This window comes from Cottoperca gobio, chromosome 12, assembly GCF_900634415.1.
Source record: "Cottoperca gobio chromosome 12, fCotGob3.1, whole genome shotgun sequence".
Classification (NCBI taxonomy): domain Eukaryota; kingdom Metazoa; phylum Chordata; class Actinopteri; order Perciformes; family Bovichtidae; genus Cottoperca; species Cottoperca gobio.
In genome coordinates, this window is record NC_041366.1 from 13,091,255 (window position 1) to 13,117,564 (window position 26,310).

A 26,310-nucleotide genomic window follows, 5' to 3' on the forward strand; every position below is an offset into this window, starting at 1 on the left:
AAAGCTTATGGTGGTATCTGAAAACGAAACATTTTTGACAGATTTCTTGCTTTACATACGGTTTCACTACTGAAGGACAATTGTTAAGCCAAGTGCTTTTAATGAAGGACCTTTTCCTCCTTCCTTCCATCCAGATCCCAGATATTTGAGTGGACCTGTTAATCAGATATTTGTGAGATCCAAGGACAGCAGTCTAGTCCTTTGCTCAATCACTGTCCTGTGTGACTATTTCCCAATTCCTAAAATCCAACAGAAGACACAGAAAACTAAAAGAAAAGAGTCAAATTTGTTGTTGACCAATCAAAACTGCCCGTGGTCAACTTCATCCAACCACGAGGCAGGACTGGCAGGAAAGTCTGGATATCCTCCGCTGCTGCCAGTCGAGAGGTCTGAGCTGGGGCCGTTGGCGGCCCCCATGGTGACCCTCACGCCGGGGTTGATCCCGGGCCCGCTGCCCTGGGTCATGATAGAAAGGCCGGATTCGGGGTAGACCAAGCTGGAGATGAGAGGCTGGTGTCTGGGTAGCACCTGAAGCGACCCTGGCGACTGAGGAAGGCCATAGGGGCTGTTGGAGCGAATGTCGTGGAACTGGTCTTGCGAGGGGAGGACGGCGTGCTCCAGGGGGAAGGAGCTGTGGTTGTTGCCGCCTTGGCGGCCCCCCATGGCTGGAGAGGACTCACTCAGGCTGCTGTAGATGCCGTTAGTGAGGCCAAGCTCTGACATGGGTGGTTCATCTGTGCAACAAGGACAAGAGGTTTGCATTTACTAAAACTGTAATAGTCCACAATAACAACATAAATGTCTGGTATATATCTCTTTTCCTTCAAACAAACTGTGTGAACGTAAAGTCCCTTTAACGACTGAGCTAACATGCTTGCTTCGTTAGCTTGGGAAGCTTTATCACGCCCTCAATTACTCTTTTATTGAATAAAATAATGTACACATCCAGGATCAAACTGCCAGGGTAGCACAGTAGCACAATACACCACACAGTACAGGGACACAAAAAGAAGTTTGGCGAGCTATTGTGACTGCACAGCGCCAACATGTGCCTTGCTGGCTAGTGAATAAGCTATGTTAGCTTGTCAAAATGACTCCTGTGAAAAGTGGCCTCTATTCATAGTGTTTGGTTGACAGTGTACCTGTAAATGAAACCTCAGCATCACTGTCCATGCCCTCCTCCTGAATGCTATCCTTGTCAGATTTGGAGCTTCCTCGTGACCTCTTCATGTTGCGGAAGTACTGCCCCCATCTCTGCCGACCGGCGTCTTTCTTCAGCCTTTTCTCTTTAGCTCGCCTGTTCTGAAACCAAACCTGGGGGGTGAAAAGATGAGATGTGTTCATTGTTAATTGATAAGGTGACTTATTAGAAGTACATTTGACTGTTTAGAACAATAAGAACAATTTGCATGAGTATAAGATAAAAAGAAAAGGCCATTATTTCTTCTTTTTTTTGTAAAAGACTGATAAATAAACTTTTGAGACAGTTGCTGTAAAATTAAACAAAATGCTTCGGCGCACAATTTGCATTTATGAACCTAATTTACAAAATCCTCTCAGTCTTCGGTACCATAACTATACATATAACGCACAATGTTTTTTAGTCATCATGCCTCACAAGTCAAAGTCACCTACATCCAAAATCTTCTGCTCTTTCCTTGAGACCCTTAATATGCTTTAAAGAAATAAAAATGTCTGGACGTGTCTTTACACCTTTGTGACTCCAAGTGGGAGATTGAAACAGTGACACTGAGCAGTAATTCTCATCAGATTTATCACACGTTTAATTAACTTCACAACAGCTAGTTGTCCTCACCCCAGGGAGCAGACAGCTTAGCCTGCCACAGGGTTGAAATGAGTCAAAGTTTTCTCTCTCCACTTTTGATCAGAAGTACAAATGTAACTTTAGAAAACACAAACACTACATAGTCATAAACTTCACCTGCCTATTACCTCACTGTTTGCAAATGGATATGATTTTCTGATGAAACAAATGGCCCATTTCTTATTCATTTTATCTTACGCACAAAATGTATTAATTTCAGTCACAAGCACAAAAAGCAGTTTTATATTCTCTTTAATGATATTCCGCCCTAAGTTAACCCTCTTCACCCCTTCCCTTTCACTGAATAATGAGGAGCATTTTAGTGGCTTCCGTCTCTACTTTTGTCCTTGCAAATAAAACAATATATATGACCACCACCTAGCAACCGGCGTGAGGCTCCTCAGCAGCAGACAATAAGCGAGGGGCCCTCTTAGCATTGTTAACGAGCTTGCACTTAAACCGTGCTGACTTTCATGTGGACTTCATTTTACTCCATCTAGCCGTAAATTCCCCCCAACACTCACACACTTATTCGTACAGTAGGTTTGTGCCAGTTCAGCCACTATTGTCCCTTGATAATGAAGTCAGGACACTAATGGAATAGCCCTTAATGGATAATAATACACTTTACCTGCACAACCCGCATATCCAGGCCCGTCTCTGACGAAAGCTGCTCCCGGACGTGACGGGCAGGTTTGGGAGAGTTATTGTAAGCGTTCTTCAGTGTTTCCAGCTGTTTAGCAGTGATGGTTGTTCGTGGCCTTTTTGCAGTCGAGTCTGCTTCTGAAAAGCGAATGGACAACACAGAGTGTAAGCCAATGATGGACAGTTGTTCTGCCTCTTAGGACTCTTAGGACTCCAGGCCTCAATTCTCGAGAAATATGGTTTAGTTTCGAAATAATTCAATTAGCTAGACATAAGAGAAATGATAGAATGAACAGTGAATGTAAAAGTCTAATAATTCCAGCTGTTATAATACTTGTACATTTGTAATTAATTGCTTGCTCAACTTCCCAACTTTCCATTCCCCGGGGAAAAATTCTTTATTTGCATATATTTGAGGTCAGTTACGTGACAATCTTTGATAGAAACAGCAACAGATAACATAAAACAACTCGTATGATATACAACTTTCTAATGTAACATAAAAATTATAAATTCTCTCTCTGTCTATAAACCACAAAAATATGGCATCATGTGCATAATCGCATCATGTCTGCACATCTATTGGCCAGCACAGCAAAATACAAAACCATCATCTAAATGGATGCTGCCCAAGTAATTGCGCCCTCTCATTAGTAAAATAAACGTGTGTGTTTTTAGTGAAAACTTGCGTTAACTCGCCGTGTAAATCAACACTTGGTGTCTGGCAGTAAATTCAAACAAACAGATGGGGAGATAAAACTTGACCATGCAGTCTGCCCTGTCAGGAACAGAGCATGCTGGGAAGGTAATGTGGCGTTGGATGGTATAATCAGGGTATGTTGTGCATATTAAAAATCTAAATTGTTATAAACGTCTTCCCAACAACACATGTTAAGTATATTTAACTGCTGCAAACTATTTCTGGTAACTTGTGTAGCTATGATTATAGTCTAGTTGCAAAAGCCCATATGATTGTTAATTATTACCTGTCAACAAACCTCAAATGAAAAAATATTATTATACTGTAGGTAGGTCTCTGTTTGTGGTAATAATATGTTTTTGATAATATGGCTTTGCTTAACTTTTTTCAACTTGTTAAAATATTTGTGTAATATTTTTGACAAATTATTACTAACAAAATATTAACTTGAGTTATTTTGGGGTAAATAGATAAAATACTACTGTAAATTATTATTGCACATGTTTCTTTTGAGTCACAGATTAACATTCTCTCTTTATGTTCAGACTTAGTTAATATACACATGAATAAAAGCAGGAAGTGTGTGTATTAACTACAAATGTAGAATTTGAAGAAAATATAAATAATACATGCATTTGTCATTTAACTCAATTTAGATTTATATGAGTTCAACTATTGTTACAGCTGAAGCGTTCTTGCACCTGCATGATAATAGATTGGTTTTCTCTATTGTACACTCTCATATACACATACAGGCATACACACACACTCCTCTCTATTCCTGTCTCTACTCAGGAAGATGCACACACAAAACTGTAATAACAGTTATTGAAAGCTGATTCCTTCAAAGCAGAGTGCAAGTGGAAGCATCCAGGCCTCCACTTTACGCAGTTTGCGATCGATTGGGTTGCAGGCAACGACGCAATTAGTACAGGTGGGTCAGGCTTTATGGGTGACCTCATTGTCACGTCAAGAGCTCAACTCAAAGCAGGCACTAAAAAAACAAGTCTGCAGACAAACGCATCATATAACATGCAGAGATAGGTCTGCAAATTACGCAGTTTTCAGTCCAGTAATAGATATGTTGAGACAGTCATTTTTGCTCCTCACCTCTCTGTTTGGCGGTCTCGTAGTCGGCCTTACACACAAGCCTGCTGTCCTCCATCAGATAGTACTCGTCACCTGTGGCCAGCTGCCTCTTGCACACGATGCAGGCAAAGCAGTGCAGGTGGTAGACAAAGTCCTGCGCTCTCCTCACCACCTGTGTGGGCGGTATCCCCTGCTGACAGGCTGCGCATTTGGTCCCGAATCTCCTTTTGGCAAATTAAACAGTTTCCATCAATACATAATAACTTTCTAAATATCATTAAAGTCTGAATAGTAAGATACATTTTTTTTATGTATTTCTTTTAAATGGTATTGATATTTGGTATAATGGTGATATTTTTGAAAGCTACTCACTTAAAGAAATCCTCTTTGCAGTAGACGCTGTCGCCCCTGCTGAAGCACTTCTCCGACAGTTGCGCCTGGCAGTCGCTGCATTTCAGGCACTTGCTGTGCCAGTGGCGATCCAGCACTTTGAGGATAAAGCGGTCCACGATGTGTTGACTGCAGCCTGCACATACTGGGATTTCTGCAGGAGACATGATGGAATCACTTTAGTCAATTCAGTGTATATTATGCTAAATGGCGTAGGGGAAACACGTGACATTTGAACCTGCTTATTGTGCTTAATATGTGCACACGTACTATAGGACTACTTAAGGTAATTATCTGTTAATGTACACACGATGAATTATGCAAGGTGACACCAGAAATATAAGGTGAATATACTTAGAGACAATTATTCACTTTCTTGTTATATATTCTCATTTTTTAGATTTTAAATAGCTGTCTATTTCGTCTTATTTAAAAAATGTTAAACAGTCTATGCAATAATATACAATTTTAAATAGGAGATCAAATTATATCGATTTGTATTCAATAAACAGCCTGTACCACACGTCCATAATCAATGTATCAACCACATGTAGCAAAACAACTAAATACCATATAAGCATAATTGCATCGCACAGTACACACACACACACACACACACACACACACACACACACACACACACACACACACACACACACACACCCGAATACACAAACAATTAAATATTGAAAAATAAAATAGATATAAAACATTTGTCAAAAAAATGAGAGGGGGTATGGAGGCGTGAACTTACATGGACCTATTGGAGATCCATCATTATATATTAAAACAGAGTATCCAAACTGTAATCTTAATTCCTTCCTGTACGAATATCGGAAGGTTTACTGTATAACAGCGACTGTCCACATAATGTCCGTCACCTGACGTTTTGATATACCAATAGGATATTTACATTTAGCCATCTAATTCGGATTTAGTTTCATGTATCGAGAAATAAATAAATAAATTAGTCCATATGTCTGAAATATATAGATATTTAATTTACATTTCGGATGCAGTCCTGTGAAAAAGAGGGTTTCATGTGCTCATTCAGACTCGCAGAGGGGCTCTCTCGTACATTTAAATAAAACGTTTGTGTATGTATGCTACTATATCTCACTGATGAACAGATAATTAAATAACTCACATTTAAAACCTAAATTTAAACCTGTTATAGTGTTATTAGAAATAAAGATGGGTATCAGAGCAAACTTCAGCGATAAACGGACAAATAAACTACTTTTTAAACATTCATTGTTTAAATCGACATTCACACAATTATTCTGCAAATAAAGATGAATAAAGTAAATCCAAATAAATCCATACATCCAATTGTGCAGATCGACGTTTGCAGGACTCTTAAAAGAAAAACATTAATTTCAAATCATTTCAAATCTCTAAATGAGGCGTAAACTACAGCACCATCTTTAAGAATTAAGAGCTTGTTAATCGAAAGCTGGTCGGCTGGTTATTATTGTGTCACGTGTAATCATCTTTAACAAGCAGCAGCTACTTTTTATGCAAAGTAAATTTCAGACAGACAGGCCTAGAGTAAATACAAAAACACCATCTGAGATATATACAAGAGTACAAATAAGGACAACTAAAATGCAAAGTCAGGCCTCTTTATTAGTAATTAAAAGAGGCTCAACCACTTTATATTCTATCCGTGCAAGGAATCGCATTCCTATTGTTCTGTTGTGGACAATTCATGACACATTAATGAACTATTTCTTCTAGCATCACCAGCGAAGCCCTGTGTTGGTGGGAGCCACGTCAAGAACAGGTGTATCCAGGTCATCATTAATTCAGTGCGCTCTGTAAAACTAGAAAGCTGCGGCCTATGGGTACAAACCAATAAGGTGTCCAAGCAAATTGCTCGCCTTATGGGGCCCACTTGGAACATTACAAATATAGATGCTTGCAAATTAAATGGAAATGTTTTGCGTAAATTCACAATATCAAACTTTGGAGTAGATGAAGCTCGATGCATCACAACAATACCCCCCTCTTAACTGTTCAAAACGGACCTGTGTATGAGTAAACACATTGTGGACGTCTGTAGTGAATATTAAACATACAACCATTCAACAAAAGCTCATAGAAACACTTCGTATATATAGTGTATGCATGATCATGTGGTTAAAACTGTATTATTGATATGTAGAACATTTTGAATCTTTATCACAAAGCTTTATGTCAGACTCAGAAATGCCTAAAAACGATTTCCAAATGAAAACCAAGTGTGTAAACCAAGTTACGCCTGATTTACCCTCCAGAACAGAGCGCAACATACATAATATAATACATCTAAATGTGAACGACCATTCGGATAAATCAAAGGTATAATAAAATCCTGAAGCGTAAAATATCTGGAGCAACGAAAAGGGCACATGTCCTCTGTCTCACCAGCTGTAAAACTGATCCGCGCGACAGGACAATTTGCCCAAATTAAAACTGCACAGCTGTAGCATCCATCATTCATATACCAGTTACAATAGTATACACTTATTCAACATGGTGTAAATATTATCAGCCACAGGCAAAGGCCTAAATACGCTAAAGTCCAAAGTGTGTAATCACACACGTATATAAATGTGTGTAACACAAACAGTGCGAAATCGAATAAATTGATTATATTTTGGCTTCCGGTTACCTTTCCGTAGCCCCTCACTGTTCGACAGCAAAGCAAGTAGCATCTCCGTGTTTTTTGGTGCCTCTTTTGGAGAGTTGCGCTCACCATGTCCATCCATTGCTCATGATTTGCGCTCACATGAATGCAAATCTGTCCTGTTTGTGATCTGTCTAACACTCATACACCAGAGGCAGGTGTTGTCAATTTTCTGTATCAGGAGCCCCAATGCGAACACGAGCGCGCCAGTGTGCTGTAGAGTTTGCTTTTATGCTTCACTGAGTTGAAGCCTGTGCAGGATTACGCTGCACCGTTTCCTGGGCGACAGGGAGATAGATTAACATCACCTACCGAGTACTTTACCCGGAAGAGAAATCAACATGCAGGAGGTGAGAGGGACATGTGAGGGTTTCAGTGTTTCGTGGTAACGTCACTCAGAGACGAGTAACAATATTATTACTCTCCAAATAACATGAAAAAAAAACATATTTATTTTCTTTTAATTGTGTTGCCAAACTGAAAATGAATTGTTAAAAATCCACTCTGAAATGACTCTTTACGTATTCTTACCAATGGACGACATGATGGCCTTTTTTTTGTTTTTTGCTAAATCACATATAAAAAGGGAAAGAAAAAATGAGTGTTCATGCTATTACTGTTTGTTTTTTAAAGAGGCACACAAATGCCATTTTTGAAATTTTATTATTTGGAAAATATTCTGCAACTAATTCTGATTACAGTTTGTTATATTGCTATAGCAAGTGCGTAATATTCTCTTAACTGTTTTGAGTGAGAAGCCCAACAAGGCTCGCGTTTAGACAGAACATTATTACATACAATGTTAATGATCCCCGCGTGGACTCTGAACTGATGCAAATGAGCACTTGAGAACAACAAAACGAACTCGATCTACATCCTCAAAAGAAAATCCAGAAAAGAAGGACACTTATGTTGTTGATTTATTATGTAAATCGACCAAAGGGGTTTCTCGAGAGGATTCGCCTTGGCAATACGTTTTTAATTCAGATTCCAGTACTGCCACGAGCAAAGGAAAGTTTGGGCCCACATGGACGTATAGTCTTTTTTAAACCTTTGTCTTTTAATTAATTTGGTTTTCCAGCAGAATACAAACCAAAAATTAAAACAGCAGTGGCCCAGTAATTATTTCTCTCAATTAATCGATCTTATTGACTTACGAACAGGTACAAATATTTCTACACTTGGAAGAAGATACAAATTCCATTTTTTTTGTATCGCTATTAGTATTAATAGACCACTGCTATTAGATTGTATTATTATTATTATTATTATTACTGTTATTAATGGATTACAGTGCGTTTTTACAAATTACACAAACAATTTTACAAATGAAATTGTTACTTGCTTACCCATGTATCATAATCGTTGATTCTGATCAGATGTAAGATAAGCACATTTAAATATCTTCTCTCTCGCACACACACACACACACACACACACACACACACACACACACACACACACACACACACACACACACACACACACACACACACACACACACACACAATCTCCATCTCATGTGCTCAAAGACAAGTGTTTATTTAGGGGAGAGATTGGCTGTTCAATAACATGTTGATCGGGCCAACACCCCAATGAATTTTATTGACACTGATCTTTGGCACAAAAGAGCGCCTGGGGAAATCACATGTAGTGCCACAGCAGCCCGGGCCGCTGATGAATCCAAAATCAATGTCCTATTTGCCTGCATTTTAGAAGTATATGAAAGACGTTTTGGAGAAAGGTGCGGGGTTCATGTGTGCCCCTCTTACTTTTCAGCTTTGTAATAATTGTTATGTCATATTGATCGCTCACTTTTGAGGGGTTGAGCCCGGCAGTAATTTGACAACAAAGCGATAAAATGACTATCAGAAAAATGGTCAATCGCAAGAGATCAAGACAATTCACGTTTGTTGTTTGAGCTTTTATTTTTATTTAGTTTTTTTCTAGCGTCAAATTTTATTTGTTTATTTGTTTTAAATAATTTGGGCCTGATTCAAAATGGTATTTCAGTTTTACTCTCAAAAATGTTACACAAACCCTTTATTTAAAATAAAATGAAAATATGTGTTTGTGTTGCTTTAGAGACACTTAATGCAGCCTCATAATGATTCTAAAGCTCATTCCAGAAACTGGCCAAACTACCAAAGCGTGCATTTTCCTTCTTTGGGTGCCACTAAGTATTTGTGCAAGCCACCAATAAATGCATCTATTATCGTGAAGCTTTGAATCCAACCAATTTTACATTATCACCTCCACTGGCAACCTCAGGTGTCCCACCTGTCAGGGCAGGAATGTGACACCTGTTGAGCTTTTCGTGTCGGTGGACTGCGGGTGGGAGCAGCTCCGCGCCTGCTGGCAGATACAGCCGCTGAGGGTCTGCTGTCGCCACAGTGGGTCCGGTGGTCTCCATATCCGCTCCCTGCACCCTGCCTGCGCTCCCGTTACAACCGCAGGCGGCGGCGTGAAATGACAGCACGCGCATAACATCTGTTCGTGTGATTCTCCAACAATGAAGGCTCATTACAGATTCATAACGTCTCCCACACGCAGCGCCTCTAAACAGTCTGTATACATCAACATGGGGTTGGTGAATAACAGAAGGTTTTCTGCAACTGTTAGCATCTTTATGTTACTTTTTGAATGTCTACAATATGTCCTATTTGGGTTTATCTAATCCACACATTATCAAACATGAAGTCAGTGTTCTTGCTTTTCACAATAAAATAAAAACAGTTAATACAAGGTCCATTTCACGCTTGTCAGAGATCACTCTGCAAAACAAGAGCCGCCTTCAGAGAGCCTGCTGTGCCGATTTGCAGCATTATCCTCAATTTTCACGCCAATTGTCACTCATTAACTGACCCCAATACATCAATTAAAACTCAGTAATGCCCCTAAACCCACAATTGTAATGCATTTGCACAATGACATTAGTTAAAAGTGGCTCTTACCTTGGCCTGAACTGTACCGGGAGAAATTTCCGGTGTTTTGACAGCTTGACCCCGGGTGTTCAAGCAACATCTTGAAGGTGTTCCGATGACCCAAATTGAAGAAAGAAGCGCCGTAACGCCTATGATACAAAAAAGAAGAAAAAAGAAGAAGAAGCCTAACGAGCTACTGAGACGATGGCTTCAAAACCGCACTTTCCTGGAGGTTTATCCTCTCGACACTGAGTTGAGCTCTGTTCGATGGCAGCTCGTTTTCGGAATTTTTTTTCAAAAGGATGCCCGTCGATCTTTCTCCTGTCGTCAGCCACCGAGGACGAAAACTGTAAATATTCATCAAGTTGCTCTTTGATTCCGTGTTGATAAGCTCGAGATGAGGTGGCAACGAGGGGCTTGTGGCAGTGGAAAAAGTGTCTGACCATTAGCAGCGTCAGCTGACCTGACTGTGAGCCCGGCTGCCTGCGACTTTACTAAAGTACTGAAGTAACCGGCGGTCAGCGCTGCCTCTGTCCAGGGTGCTGAAAGGGGAGTTTCTCCAAACAGGAGGCGTGTGTGCTACTCCTATATCCCCCGTGGCTATCTTTAAGAGCTCGCACACGCACACGCACACACACTTGCCCTCCCCTCTTTCTCCTTATCTATGTTGTGTTGCACGTGTCTGCCTTTCACGGCGCACAATGGGGCAATTGGTCAGTGCTCGGGACATTGTTGTCATGCATTTCCATCGCTGCGTCTCTCTTTTGTTTTGTTAAAAATAGACCGCATCGCATTAATGATACAAGTGGACGGAGCGTACATACCGTTAAGTTGGCTGCACACCACAACTGCTGGGATTAGTTTACAATTGCACGTCTTAGTTTGAAACGCTGTTTTAAATTAAAATACTTCTGATTGAGAAATATGATCTAAAAAAATATTATTAAAGTGGAAACACGAGGTTGAATCCTAACATGTACAGTTGTTAACTTGGTTCAGTAGTAACATCTTTATTTGTTTTCTTCCTTTAAAAAAAATATTGTTCCTAATTTATGCTTTCCTGTAATATTTCAATTCACGCGCTTGTGCAGAGCTGGGCATCTATTTGGCTCAGTGCCATGCTTCATGCTTTTGACACGATGCCAATTACCACAACGATGCACAAAACTACTCTGACGTAGTCCTACAGCTTTGATTCAATTTTACTCGCTCAGCACGCCAGCCCACAAGTGCTGCAAGCCAATTAGATCTATGCTGTTCATTAGTCCACTCAGGGCAATTAGCCTCCCCAACTTGGAAAGAAATCAACCATTTTTGTTCCACTTTTCTCATTATACCTCAACATCCTCTCTCCCGCCTTTCAGCAATTCCACCACATTGACATGATGTCGAGATTAAAAAAAACAAACAATATTTAGAGGATGTTTGTTTTCGTGGATGAGAAGCACATTTTGGGTGCTTTCATGGGCAGTAATCTCTGGTCAACAAGTCAGTGTGGATCTTTATGCAGATTAAGGGAGAACTGTTTGTAAATCTGGAAGAAGATGTACACAGTAACCTAAAGCCAATGCAGCATCAAATGAGCTTAGACTACAAGCACAACAACAAGACTGCTTTGCTTTTTCTTTAATCCACTGTGAGTCTATGGTATTCCACTGTAAAGCAGTGCATGGATAAAGATGTGCATAGTGACCTATGCACGTTTGAAACCTTTCAAATAAACATCTTTAACAACACTGTTACTAATAAAGGTGAATTCATAATGATACTTTTTTTGAGTCATTTTCCTCTTAATTATTTTGACTTTAACAACCAAGTTACTGTATTTTTAAGAGGACATTTGAAAGATATACTGAGCAAAAACCAGCAATAGAAATGAGAAATTGTCTTGTAAGACTATGGAGATGCTGCCACAGCTAACACAAACATTTTGTTTTCTGATTTACTCGGCTCCCTCACATGAATATCATGATGAGCCAACTCTGAAAACAGGCCAAGACTTTGATCCTGTTTTGTCTGTTCACTGTGAAATTGAGAGCATCATCACAGAAAATTGAAAGTGATAACACACCTGGGTCCTACTTGAGAAAGCAGCCGCAATCATCCATCAAGGGTCCTCTATAAATATTCAGCCTTTTGCACAAATTACAACTTGATTTTTGACATTGAATATGAGCAGGTTCAACAAGATTGCAAATGGATGAGACCTCGGCCCTTAAGGGTTACTTGAAAACAAACAGTACGCTGCACATGAAACGTTTTGAAGTGAGGGCACTTAAAAGACAATAGTTTTACGAACAGACATTTTTACTCAGATCTGTAAACGATCTTAGCTTATATTTGTATTTTTGCACTCAAAAGGTTTTCAAATGGAGCAAAGATGTAAACACATTGTTTTACTATGCACTATACTGTATGATCTAAACTATATTTTAGGAAGAAAAGAAAATCCCCATTCACTCAAAGGACTGCTAATACTTAAAACAATACAGCATATAACTGGATGGCATATTTTTTGTCACATATTCTTTCTTTTATATATATATATATGTGTGTGTGTGTGTGTGTGTGTGTGTGTGTGTGTGTGTGTGTGTGTGTTTCTTTTCCCATGCATAATGTAGTTAAGAAATATTGTTTTGGATTTCGTTTTAACAGTGCAAAATAAATAATTTTAACACACTGAAGAAATGCATTCAAATGCAACATATTACTAAATCAGCAAAACATGAATCATGAGCAGTTTTCTAAAAGAGACAACTGTTACCATTAAAGGCCTTAATTAACTTAACTTACAAAAATATGGGTAGAAGAATGATACATTTTGAAAATAAGCTCCTAAAATCTACCGCCCATCTCTCAAGGGAGGTGTTTCAGATTTGATCAGAATTATTTTGAAACTTGTACTCTGACTGTCAATGTGTTGCACTTCATGCATTTACATGCACTTAGTGGAGGACATGATCTTGCCTTGTTTGTACTTGTCAATTTACATGCTTGCGTATGTCAACAAGTGCCTCTGTGTGCTGTGCTGTCCTTAATTGTGCACGTATACGTGCATACATGTCGTGTGTGCGTGTGTAACTGCTTTTGCACAGCTGAGTTGGGTAACTGAGTGTTACCACGGGGGGTCCATGCGCACCCTTGCCACCCCTCTGACACCAGGCTACCATTGTGCTCCTGTCATGATCAATCATGTCCTCCAAAGACTGGCCTTGTTCAGGAGGGAGGGCACCAATCACACGCCTCATTACCCCGGCTTGGTTACTCCTAAGCAGAGGAGTCCCAGGACACCTCAGCCTGTTGCTGTCTGGAGGGAACGAGGAAGAGAGCGAGTGTGTGTGAAAGAGTGAGAGAGGGAAATGAGAAAGAAATAGTTAGCATGAGGATGTCAAACTACGGCAAGGGAATGACAAGACAGTGAACATGCAAAATAAGAGGAATAAGATGAACTTGTTAGCATTATTTAGTTGTTATATTCATTTTCAGAAAGGTCTCAATCAGTCGCTACTAGAGAGATAAGTCAACAACAGTTTTTAGAACGGGAAAACTTTAAGGAAATTAACATTTCTGTAGGAAGCTGACCAAAAGAATATTTTTCAGATATTTCAAACCCAAGCACAGGTTGTAGATACTGTAGATAAAGGCCCACCCTCTGCGTCCCCTAAGCAACCAGCCTCTAGTTTTCAACCATAGCAAGCAGCTCTCATTGTTTTGAAATGGCTCCATCTGGCAAGGTTTCACTGACCAGGCCTGCCGTGGCTCGCTCCCCCAGCAGCTGGCTAAACTGCCCAACCGCTTTTCCGCTTGGCCCTCAGAGTAACCGACACTCTCTGTTGGCTTTGCCCCTCCAACACACACACACACACACACACACACACACACACACACACACACACACACACACACACACACACACACACACACAAGGTTAACTGTCCCCTGGCCAGCCAGTCTTGGGGTCAGCTGGCTTGAGTCAAGGAAGGGGAGGGAGGTATGGTGGAGGGGTGGGGTGGAATGGGTGACACCATTTAGCCCTTTGTTATTCACCCAAAAGAACTGGAGAAATGCTTCAAAAGTGTTTCATGTGTACTGTAAGACATTTGAAATAATCTTTGGAAATTTTACAAAAATTGACAAAATGGAGCGCTCTATATGATTCATCACAATTTATGGGTTTATCTCAGCAGCTGGCCCTTAAGAGTTGAATGCAGGTTTCATTATTTGTGCATGAGGGTCTACTCCAGGCTAAAAAGGCTGCCACCTCTGCCCGGCATCAGTCCCTTTTAATATTGATATGCTAATGATGAACAACACAGGGAACAAAGCCTGAGTGCTACCACTGGAAAGCAACACAATGGCCCTTCAGTCAGGCCTTGACACTTTTACCACCCAACATGTGTCCCTGCTCAGACAATAAAGGCCAACAACTGTCCAACCATTTAAATGGGGGATGCTGTTACTCAGTTCCGACGCACTGTCTGGGGGCCCGACTGGTTACGTTGTATCTTACCCGTCTTTGTCCAGGGTGGGAAATATCAGCTTTTTAGAGCAATGATAAGCCACCCCAGAGACAGACATAATGCCTGGGAGGTCAAAGTTCAAACTGAGGCTTGACCTAGCTTGTCATTACAGATGTTGGCCTGCTGTGGGGTCTATCTGGTTTGCAGGTGGTATATTTTGGTAGAAATACTTTATACAGAAAACAAGATTTCTAAAGAGCTTTACATCTATGGGCTGGTTTAAAGTAAGTTATGTAGACCTAATCAGCTTTGGAAGGCTTGATAGGATATTTTATTGTTGTGTTTCGGCATGTTTTGATCAAAAACAATGCGAAGGATGCTGCACATGGCCAAGGCTTTGTGGTAGACTATTTAACAGAAGCAGATACATCAAAATTGTTGCATTATTCTTAACTTAAGTTTTCTTCATTACCATATTTATCTTGCTGTTGTTAAGGCTTGTTAATGCAATGCTCAGCAAACACACATTAATATTTCCACATACTAACAGTACCTAGTTGCCTAAAAGCTAGGTGATGTTCCCATAGCTACCAGCAAGGAAACTGAGGTTATGTCCTCTGTATTTTCTCTGGTGATTTGTGTTTATAATCTACAATTAATTAAAAAAAAAGGCAGAGTACACTATTTGTATACAATATATCCCCTCCAGAATTGTATTCCTGTCCAGAGTGGATTAAAAAAAATCAGACAGGCTTTGGTAAAATAACAATTAAATTAATTGTAACAGTTAACTAAATAAATAAAATATGATTCACTGAAATAAGTAAAACATTTTACTCATTTAATGTCTAAAAATCCTTGTTATGGCTCTAATTGTGCAGTCTGCAATTGTGTTCAGGACCATTAGAAAGTTGGTGTGATCCTAATCATAATATTACTATTTGAAATGTTTATAATATGTTCTTACAGCATCTTCACACGTCCACAGTGTGTCATAGCTGAAAAAGCACAGGTGTTACCAGTGATTGGTCATTGATGATGATGATGATGATGATGATGATGATGATGATGATGATGATGATGATGATGATGATGACCACTGAGGAGATTATTATGTTTCACAAATAAAATTAAAATAATTAGTTGCTGTTATGCTGCAAGTATTGTCCTATACTGTCTGAAAATGGTGACAAATTTAAAGCAGGTTCTTTTTTTTATTTTGATCAAATGAGAAGTCTCAACAGAAAAATATTTCATAATAACATCTAAATGAGATGAATGACACAGACTTATTTTACCAAAAGAACAATTTTACCAAAAATATGTATTATTCTTTACCCTTTAGAGGGCAATGGGATCATGTAAAACAACTTTATTAATGTCTTTTAACTTGATTTTTCTAGCTACATATTATATATATATATATATATATATATATATATATATATATATATATATATATATATATATATATATCGATACCCTTATAAGGCCGGACAAAATACCTGCTAGCATAACAAACAAATGCTCAATCATTTGAATGAGACACCATGGTTCAATTTAATGTTGTGTTTGGATATTTAAGGAGGTCATGTGTGGCACTGAGTACTTATAATTGAGCTCTAATTGAAATCTCTGTCCCGCCCCTCTCTCTCTCTAATGCACCCTCCCAGACACAGTGAGCTAGACCCAATCTGGACCAAAACAATGAGACGAGCAGATACATTATATTTCCCTCTGCAGCATGAAACAGCCCCAACTCTTAAAAAACAACAAACTATGGTTTTGTGTTATTGTCTTTTTCTTTTATTCGATTTTAACTCCCATCTTACACGCGCCATCTTTCTTTTCCCAACTCTTACTTTGTGTCACACAGTCCCTTATTGACGTTTCCCTTTCTTTCACCATCAGTAGGTGGAAAGTCAAGAGAGGGACTGATTAGCGACTGTACAAGGCAACAGTCACCTCGAATGATGGATGTAATCATTCTGCTGCAAAATTAATGTATTTATTATTAGTAATTTATTTGCTGATTAATCATACTCCATGTCAGAGCATACCAGACAACCAGCCTGCCATGAGTATCACAGGGTCAGCTGTTTAAAAGCTAGCATTTAATCATGGTGTCATTATTGCTGAGCTGGTGTGGATTCGGTAAATTAGGAAACAGTATTGGTTACACCATATACATCACACATACTGGGGCAAGCCAATGTTTTTTTTGTATTTTTTTGTATTTGTTGTAATAGTACCATGTTGTAATTGTTGTGAATATGCATTTCCATGACTTTTAAGAAGTTGAGCAGTTGCAACATGATGTACTTGTTAGTCAATCACTGCACTGTGATGGCTGTGGTGCATTGGGAGTAAGTTTTGAATTGTCTTAGGCTAACAGGCTTATGGCTAAAGATGGATGTTTGTGTACCCGGGGTGGTGGAGGGCATGTGTTTTTTTGCTTTTCTTTTCTACTGAAGGGAGGGGGAGTGGGTGGGGGTCTTAACATTATGGATAAGAGGCGGCCCGGCACACGCCTGCCTGACGGTCGGTAATCCCACAGTCTCAGACTCATGACCCACTTTCTTGGAGGAGCCTGATGGAGCAGCGGCCTCTTACGCAGGAGGAGCCTCCAGACGGAGGGTGGAGGGGTCGAGGGACCCCCACCACCCCCCCCACCCCACACACACACTTTGTCAAGACAAAGGAAAAGACAGTATCTTGTGAAGACTTCTGAAAGCCAAATAAGAGGTTCAGGAACACTAATACCTCAACCTGATGCTCTTATCGTTCTATCTAATAAATAATTCAAAGGACGTGCCACTTTGTTCTCAGTGCAAAATATCTGTTAGTTAGAGGCTTCTTTTATTTCTGGCTGCACCTGTTGTTATGCTTGAGATTCTTCATAGACACTACAGTATTTCAGCAAACCTTTGACTTACGAAAATGTCATTTTATGCAGATAATGCTAGAAGATTCAAAATTGAGTCACTGGAACAAAGTGGCAAGCGTGCCTACTTTGTGAGCTCAACCTTCACGTCAGATGGACTATGATTCTTCCCCGGATGCTTCCTGACACTTAATGCTCTTGTCAAATGAAATGACTCTGCTTTTGTTTCCTAAACTGAGACCAATAATATTACACAAAGATCTGTGCCATTTCCTAATTAAACCACTGAATTAAGCAGAGATCATCCACTAATACAAAGGAAATGAAAAGAACAGCTTCTTCATTATTGTGTCTTATCCCTTGAAAACATACTGACCGACATCATGGCACGCGCCACAGCCAAATAGGTCAACAAATAAAGCATTGATGTATCAGATCATATCACCACCATACTGTACATATTTTTATTAACCACCACCTGCCCCTCCTCTTACATTTTTTGTTGTTGAAAACATCTCCCCACGCTCCCCACAATACACGCCGCTCTTACTTCTCTCTTTATCTTAATCCCTGGCAGACTTTAAGTGTCTGGCATCGGGGCAAAATCCCAAACTGGAGAGAAGCGTGTTTGGAGACCTAATCCCCTTACCCATAGACTCGAGTTGCCCTAAATTCACCTCTCCCAAAGTAGGCCAAGAACAAGGAGCCACAACAGAGAGGCAAGCGGCTTCACGAGGGCTAAGCGTTATCACGCGTCCAGACAGACAGACCAGAGCGACACACACGTCGGCACATACACACAGACAGACGCATGGACAGATGATGTATAAGCTGGTATACACTATAGAATAGACAAGCTGACATACAGACACACCCAGATGCTAACCTGAAAAGTAGACACACACTTGCTTCCATGGTTTCTGTCTTGCACTCCTTAGACAATGCTGAGTAACATACACACACTGTCTCCTGCCATAGTATTCTTTAGTCATAGCCTCCTTTCCTATTCTTCAGCAGTCACCTCTCAATGTTTGACTAGGCCACTAGAAGGGAAAACAGATCATCTCCACTCCAGTGTGTTTATTCTCCATTTCTCCTGATTAGGTAATAACTTTCTTTCAGTGTACAGCGGCTTAATGGGTGAGACGCCCTGTTTTCAGTAGGGCAGGAGGGGCTGAGTATAAGCTGTGAACACAAATCAATACTTTTCTAAATCACATCCCCATATGCTGTTTTCAGCTATTTATGAGCCAATACCATCGCTCAAAAATCTGTGGAGGAAGCCATGAAATGTCAACTTTAAACGGCTTGGTTAAGGTGGAGAGTGTTGCTGCACATTTAGCATCAGGATGCGTCTCCAGACAGCGGTTGCCATGATGACAGGTGTAACTAAAGACACTATAGCCTCCAACATGGCGATGGAAGTAATTTGAGATATAAACATGTGCACAGTGGTTCCATCAATAACTCAAATACAACACTGAAAGTAAACCTGAAAGAAATTAAGTGATTAGTTTATTGAACAGGAAGACTGACAACTTTATAAATATGTTAAATATTCTTAGACTCTTCATCAAAGACTTGTGTATTGGTGCATTTGGCAAATTTATTCCAATCTCAAATAAAAAAAGATATTGAGAGTCATTGCAAAATGAAACCATTGGAAATGCATGGATGTATTAAGTGAGTTCACAATCTAAAGAGAAATAAAAATGTTATCAGTGTGCAGTAGTGTGTTGTGTTTGGTCAATATATTCATATATTCAACACATAAGACCAGTACTGCACACATATTTCTCTTTAGAATGTAAATACATCCATGCATTTCCAAAGGTTGCGTTTTGCACAAAAAAATCAGAACAGAAAATATTCTAAATAAAATATCACTGTAAAGTACATAAATCCAGCAAGCCATTTCTGGAGACAAAAAACGAAAGCATGATTTACAGTTTGTTCCATACACGCTTTTGTCTTCCGTTGTTGTTGTGAACAGGTTCTCACCTGTGGTCATTTTATAGTGCCTACATCCTGATTGTTGAGTCAACAATCAAGCAGTTAGATGTTTGGCCAGGTGGCAAGTGTATTGGCCAATTGGTCCATGGGTGTGGCATTTTGAATAGCAGTTTTTTTGAAAAGACAAACACGTGATTTTGTGTCAGATTCCTGTGTCTTTTGAGTAGAACCATGTGCAGTGTGTGGCAAAAAGTGCCGTTTGAATTGCAAAAGAAAATGTGTTCAAATGAGACTTAAGCTGAGGTTTTGCTTTCTGAGTGTCAGTTTTTAATAATTGTGCTTTTTTGTGCCATTTTAGTGTGTTTATAATCTTCACTTTAACAATTATCCCTTGAGTAATCTCATGCCAGAGAGCAGTAAACAACACTGCCACCCTATGGTCACCAGGAGAAGATCTACTCACAATGTTGAGTTTACGGGAGGATGGCTACATGATTTTGCTGGAAATCACTCATGTCTGCATAACATTATGTAAAACTGAGACAAAACCAAAATCAACAAAGCTATGCTTCTATTTTAAGGGGATTGTTGGAGGCCAAAGCATTGTCTTGGGGATTGCTGCAAGATAACATGCATTCAAATAGGTTTAGGGATAGAGCTGAGAGACTTGAGCTCCAGTTGGATTCTCAGATTTAAAGGCTCATCCACTGCTTTTCCCTTCCCACCCTCCCTCCCTTCATCTTCTCTCCAAGCTCCCATGCAGGCTGAGTTCTGGAGTAGATTATGTCAGATTTTTTTCCATTATGCAAATTGTTTTCTCCTTCCCAGCCCCCTGTCATCACTTAGTTTTGTTGATAAATTGCTTTATCATTAGTATCAAACTGCACATAAAATAGCCAGGTTTTAGCGTAGTGTATTATAACAAGCCACATAGGTCTTTTGTCCTTTTTTCTGAAATTAGAAAGCCCAGATGTTATATGGATAATTGCACTGCCAAGAGAAACAACACTGCAAGAGAAAAGCTGCTATTGTAATGGCTTCATCATGTGTGCACCAGATAATGTGGCACCTATAGATCATGAATATATGTTGCATATCTGTACATTTTGACTACATTATGAAACATGAAGTCCAATTACTTGTAATTATCCATGTTTATATACTCCATTCTCTAGAAGCTGTCTACATGGGTACAGTTTTGAAAATGCGGATTGCAAAAAACCAAAATATTTAAAATGATATAAAGTTAAAAGGTTTATATGCGTGTCCATAAATCCCACTGATTAAATCAGTGAGGGCAGATTTTAAGTAATCTTCACATGAGAGGTCAAGTGTTTTTAAACAGGCTTATTCTATATGTTTGGACCATATGATAAAACCAAGCTTTACATATTTAGCAGTCTGAACAGAAGGGCACACTTTACACCTAGTGTAAAACAAGCTGTATTTGGAACTTACATACTGGGGCAGAGACAAATGATGTAGGTGTTAGTTTTTTAAACACCAGGAAGCCATAAATGTCTTACTTGTTTACAATCAGCTTTCATCTTTTATCTCTGTCTGTTTAACCTTGTCTTGTGTGAAAAACTTGGTTTTGGTTCATCTTTGGTTTTTCATTAACACAGATTTAGAAGATTTTCGCATTTGCCTCACTTCATACTTGGACGTGCAATTAATTCTTGCATACATATATAGGCCTGAAACTGCCTGACAAAAGTCAACTAATTCTCTGGAGAGAAAAAATCCAAACAAGTGGATTTAGCAACCCATCTTCTCATGAGCCTGTCAATATAACCAAATGTATTTTTTGTTTTTTTTACAACATCTTGCAAGAAGAGTAATCCCAAATGTTCATACGATGCAGATGATAGGCTAGACACAAGTTTGTGCAACTCAGGAATGTTTCATTACACTTTTGAAATGGCAGCAGAGGTTGGAATCAATGACGAAGTGATGCTTCCTTGTTTACTTTTTACTACACTCCCCCCCAAGTCTTTCATGTAATCTTACACTCTTATCAGAGGACGCAGACGGTTATCGCTATAATCATACCAGAAATCTACATGTGCCAAGAAAGTTGTTGTTACCAATAGTTTGCTGTACTAACTGGCTAAAGTCAAGAAAAAATCACTTTAGAAGTGTGTCTCACTAGACACATCTTCTGTCTCTTTTGTGGAAGATAATATGAACATTGTAAATATGCAGGTACATTTGTACTTGTAAAACTATAATATATCTTTCATTGGTAAAGGGGGGGTCATGGTCAACAGCAGCAGCACCAAAGACACCAACGTTTGTCCTCCTAGTTGTGTTGGTGCTGGGTTACTGGTTTACTGAGTGTTTGTGCAGTTGGAGCTGTGATAAGGATGTCTCCACCACCAGAGTGAGGATTGTTTGGTCCCTCACGGACAGCAGCAGGAAGTAGACGAGTATCAAATGAGAAGATGGCACTAAATAATCCCCAGCTGCTGAAGACCAACTATGGCACCTATTGGTAACAATTAACCAATTTATTTCTCATATTTTATGTTTGTGCAAGGTGGGAGTCTGGAGTTACCAAAATAGGCAGAATTGAAGACAACAGCACCTTACTTATTGTTAACAGGTAGCTAAGAAAGCCAAGGCGTCCCTTATTTTTTAAGGTGCTTTATAAATCATTTTTCTCAAGCTTAAATAGTGGCGAAATGGTAAGAAAGTATCAGCGATGTGACCATTTTGACTCATGGTCAATGATGTACTTGAACCCAGATGTTTAGCTTTCATGAACAATGACGAAACACATTTATTTTCAAGCTTTCTTCCACATAAATGCAGTGATATCCAGAGGGAGTACAAACAAAATGCATGTCCCCTTCTTACATACGTACCAACTGAACCTATTACGACCCTGTGAAAAACAATACAACATTTCAAGAGTACCTAATAGATGCAGGCAGATGGTTTTGTTTTTGTAAAATGGGCGGCCTCACAAAATGAGAAACAAATTTGAGTTGCTCAGTTTAAATCTGAAATCAGCTTACCTCAATCTCATTTTGCTTTTGTTGCTCCTTGTTGTCTGTAATGAGCTGCTGCCATGCACAAGATCCACCAGATATACGGCCGGAGGATTAAGGCAAAAATACAACAAAACGTAGAGCAAGGGACCAAAAAACATGTTTTATTTTAGAAAACAACATATAAGAGTATGAAGTAGCTGATTTGAGAAGCTTATTATTTTCAAATGTACAAGTGGAGTCTCATTAAAATAAGTGGTTTCCATTGCAATAATATAATGGCGGACAAAAACAAATACAGTATAAACATACTCTGAAGATTAGCGGCTGGTCATTTGTCCTCTAGGAACATTTTTCTTATAATCCTTAGTTTTTCAAAAGCAGCAGCTCTGAATATTAAAGAAATTTGAAATAACATTAAACCCACAAAAATAAATCATCAATCTTTAGTAAATGTCAAGCATATAAATAGTTTGTCAGTAATTTGATCAATAGGAGGAAAATCTCACTTCAAATTGTAAAATTACACATGGGATCTGCATTTATTGACAGGAAGATAATCCTTTAAGCATATTAGAAACATGTATTCTGTATTTTATTTGATCTTTTCTGTCTGTTTAGGGGGGAACTTTTCATTTCATGTTATTGCTTCCATCCCGTGTAGTTCCTATCATGTACTCTTGTGCCTTTGAGACGCTTCAGCCATAGGTTTCAGCATGGAAAACAAATGTTTGTCATTCACAAGTGCAGTGCTGCACTCTTATGGTGAACCTTAGGTACTGCAGATAAGATCAAATAAACCTTTATTGATCCTCAGAGGGGTTATTCAGGTGTTGCAGCACAAAGACAGAAAGAAGTACAGATACATAGAAAAGGTAACAATTAAAAATTAAAATTATATAAAAAGGCTATATACAAAACTAGCATAAAAGATAGGAGAAGAAAATATGAACAAAACAATAGCAGTTAAAGAAAACTTCTGAGGTAAAGTGTCATATTGTGTTTAATAGCAGCGAGTCAGCAAGCCCAGTATATAAACAGTACAATGAAGCTCAGAGTAATATACAATTAGTTGTATATTGTTAGACAAAACAAAAACATGGCTGAATAGCAAGCTGACAATGAAACAAAGTAGTGTATTATGTATTATCCATATGGGAATGTTATATATCATCATCATCCATCCATCCAATTGATCCATTGATCTATATATATATATATATATATATATATATATATATATATATATATATATAAATATAATAAAATGGATTAAATCAATTTAAATATTAATGAAAGAGTCACGTGCATTTGGTGCTGTGACGGACCGCCTCCGGCACTGACTGCGCGCGCACACACACACACACACGGACACACATCGATTGTGTTCTCCCGATCTCGCTAAGTAGTAAACAAACCTCGCTATTTTCCCTCCTTCTTCCCCAGTTTAAGTAGCGCGAACCTGGGTGCACACTTGGCCGCTTGTTTTATGCATTCACACAAGCATTATATTTACTTACATGTGTTACAGTGTCGGGCAGATTTACAGCCGCCTCAACAGCTGTGAGTTTGTTTGGCAAGACAGGGACATATAATTTCCCTAATTTAAATAGTATATTCTCGCGTGTTTTCAAGATCCCGTGAGCAGCATTATTATCGGTTTTTTTTTTGTTTATGTTAAATTGTGTTGCAACCCTCTAGGTACGTATGATGATGCCAATTGGGAAAAAATGTTTGGAGTGTTTTTTTGTCATAGAATATACCAAAAAAACCTAATCTAAAGAAATTTCCAAAAATATTTTTTTGGGGGTTCTTTTTTGGGGTACGTTGCCTTGAGGCAACACTGTACCATAATGGTAAGTAATGAAAAAAGTTCCACAATGGTACCAGGCAACATTGTACCATTGTGGAACCACCCATTGGAATGAATGGGTCGAAGAGTCTAAGCATATTTCATCTAACTATCTCACTGCTTATGGAAATTCATGAAGCAGTTCTACTATGCAGTGAAGCATAGATAAGTGACACACTTTGAACACTGCACTTTCCCTATACCCTAACAAACAGGATATTTGCACCGGCCCTTTTCCCCCACCCATACAGGCCAATGGTCTGGGTTGTCCTGACACAGAGGCAGGGCCTCTGCCCTTCTTCTCAGCCAGGTCTCAACATTCTGTGATGGTCTCCCCTCTTCTTCAAGACTTTCATCTCGTTGCAAAGGCAACTTGCAACTTCAGCTTTGAATTTCAGCAAGCTCTACACTTTTTTCCTCGGGATGCCACAGTCCTTGCAGTCCCTGCAGTACAAGAGCCACGCGTTCACTAGAGTGAAATCCATCATTTATCCAATTTACCATAATGGTACGGTGTTTCCTCAAGGCAACATTTGCATTTGAGCAAGTTTCTATTACTTAATTAGCAAATAAAGTACATTAAACTATTACAAATTAAGCTTTACTCACCTATTATTCCATTCATCCATCGTCTACCGCTTATCCCGGGGTTGGGTCGCAGGGGCAGCGGCTCCAGTAAGGAACCCCAAACTTCCCTTCTCCGGGCCACATCCGCAACGCAAAGAAGCAGCGGCTCTACTCCGAGTCTCTCACGGGTGGCTGAGCTTCTCACCCTATCTCTAAGGGAGACGCCAGCCACCCGTCTGAGAAAACCCATTTTGGCCGCTTGTACCCGTGTTCTCGTTCTTTCGGTCATAACCCAGCCTTCATGACCATAGGTGAGGGTAGGAATGAAGATCGACTGGTAGATCGAGAGTTTTGCCTTTTGGCTCAGCTCTCTTTTTGTCACAACGGTGCGGTAAAGCGACTGCAGTACTGCCCCCGCTGCTCCGATTCTCCGGCCAATATTTCTCTCCATCGTCCCCTCACTCGTGAACAAGACCCCGAGGTACTTGAACTCCTTCACTTGGGGTAAGGGCTCATTCCCTACCCGGAGTAGGCAATCCACCGGTTTCCTGCTGAGAGCCATGGCCTCGGATTTTGAGGTGCTGATCCTCATCCCAACCGCTTCACACTCGGCTGCGAACCGATCCAGTGACTGTTGAAGGTCACAGACCGATGACGCCATAAGGACCACATCATCTGCAAAGAGCAGCGATGAGATCCTCAGGCCACCGAACTGCAACCCCTCTCCTCCACGACTACTCGATATCCTGTCCATGAAAATCACAAACAGGATTGGTGATAAAGCGCAGACCTGCCGGAGGCCAACATTCACTGGGAACGAGTCCGACTTACTGCCGCGTATCCGAACACAACTCTCACTTTGGGCGTACAGGGATTGGATGGCCCTCAGAAGTGACAAATTGAAACACTGCAATTGGTTCCTTATGGCCCTGCCTCTTCAAAGTATTGCATTATAACTGGGGAAGTATTGTTTGAATGTAAAAGGCCAAAAATGGGTATGTTGCCTAGAGGCAACGTCATACCGGAATTTCTTAATGAAAATTTAGATAACCCTTTTTTATATAGAAGGAGGTTTAACAACCTGTAATGCTTTATTTGGTTAGAAACTGCATTAATTGTCTTTTCTTATGTAATGGTTAAGCCTAGTGGGAGGGGCTATATTTTTAGAAGGGGCTGCCTCAGGCCAGGTGGGTCAGTGATTGTTCAGTTTAAGAGCAGGTAACACCTATTAGACTCTGTGTATTTATTTTGGGAGAATAACTGAGTATTTGAGGAACTCCTTTTTTATAATATTTCGTAATGTTGTGTTTTGTTTTTTTGTTTTTATAAAAATTGTCATCACTGGTGATGGCGAGAT

General features: G+C 39.6%; 1 protein-coding gene across 3 annotated transcripts; it reads right to left on the minus strand.

Moving 5' to 3' along the window:
- Positions 1-300: 300 nt before the first annotated feature.
- Positions 301-10,344, minus strand: lhx3 (LIM homeobox 3). Of its 3 annotated transcripts, none has more exons than XM_029444957.1 (6): positions 10,275-10,344; positions 4,632-4,803; positions 4,281-4,483; positions 2,457-2,608; positions 1,143-1,314; positions 301-734 (listed from the first exon to the last, which is right to left on the minus strand). In XM_029444957.1, the coding sequence occupies exons 1-6, from the start codon at positions 10,342-10,344 to the stop codon at positions 301-303; spliced, it is 1,203 nt and encodes a 400-aa protein (XP_029300817.1). The 3 variants fall into 3 exon arrangements, with proteins under 3 accessions (XP_029300817.1, XP_029300816.1, XP_029300815.1); XM_029444956.1 differs by having other exon boundaries at positions 10,269-10,344; XM_029444955.1 differs by lacking the exon at positions 10,275-10,344 and adding an exon at positions 7,306-7,402.
- Positions 10,345-26,310: the final 15,966 nt, after the last annotated feature.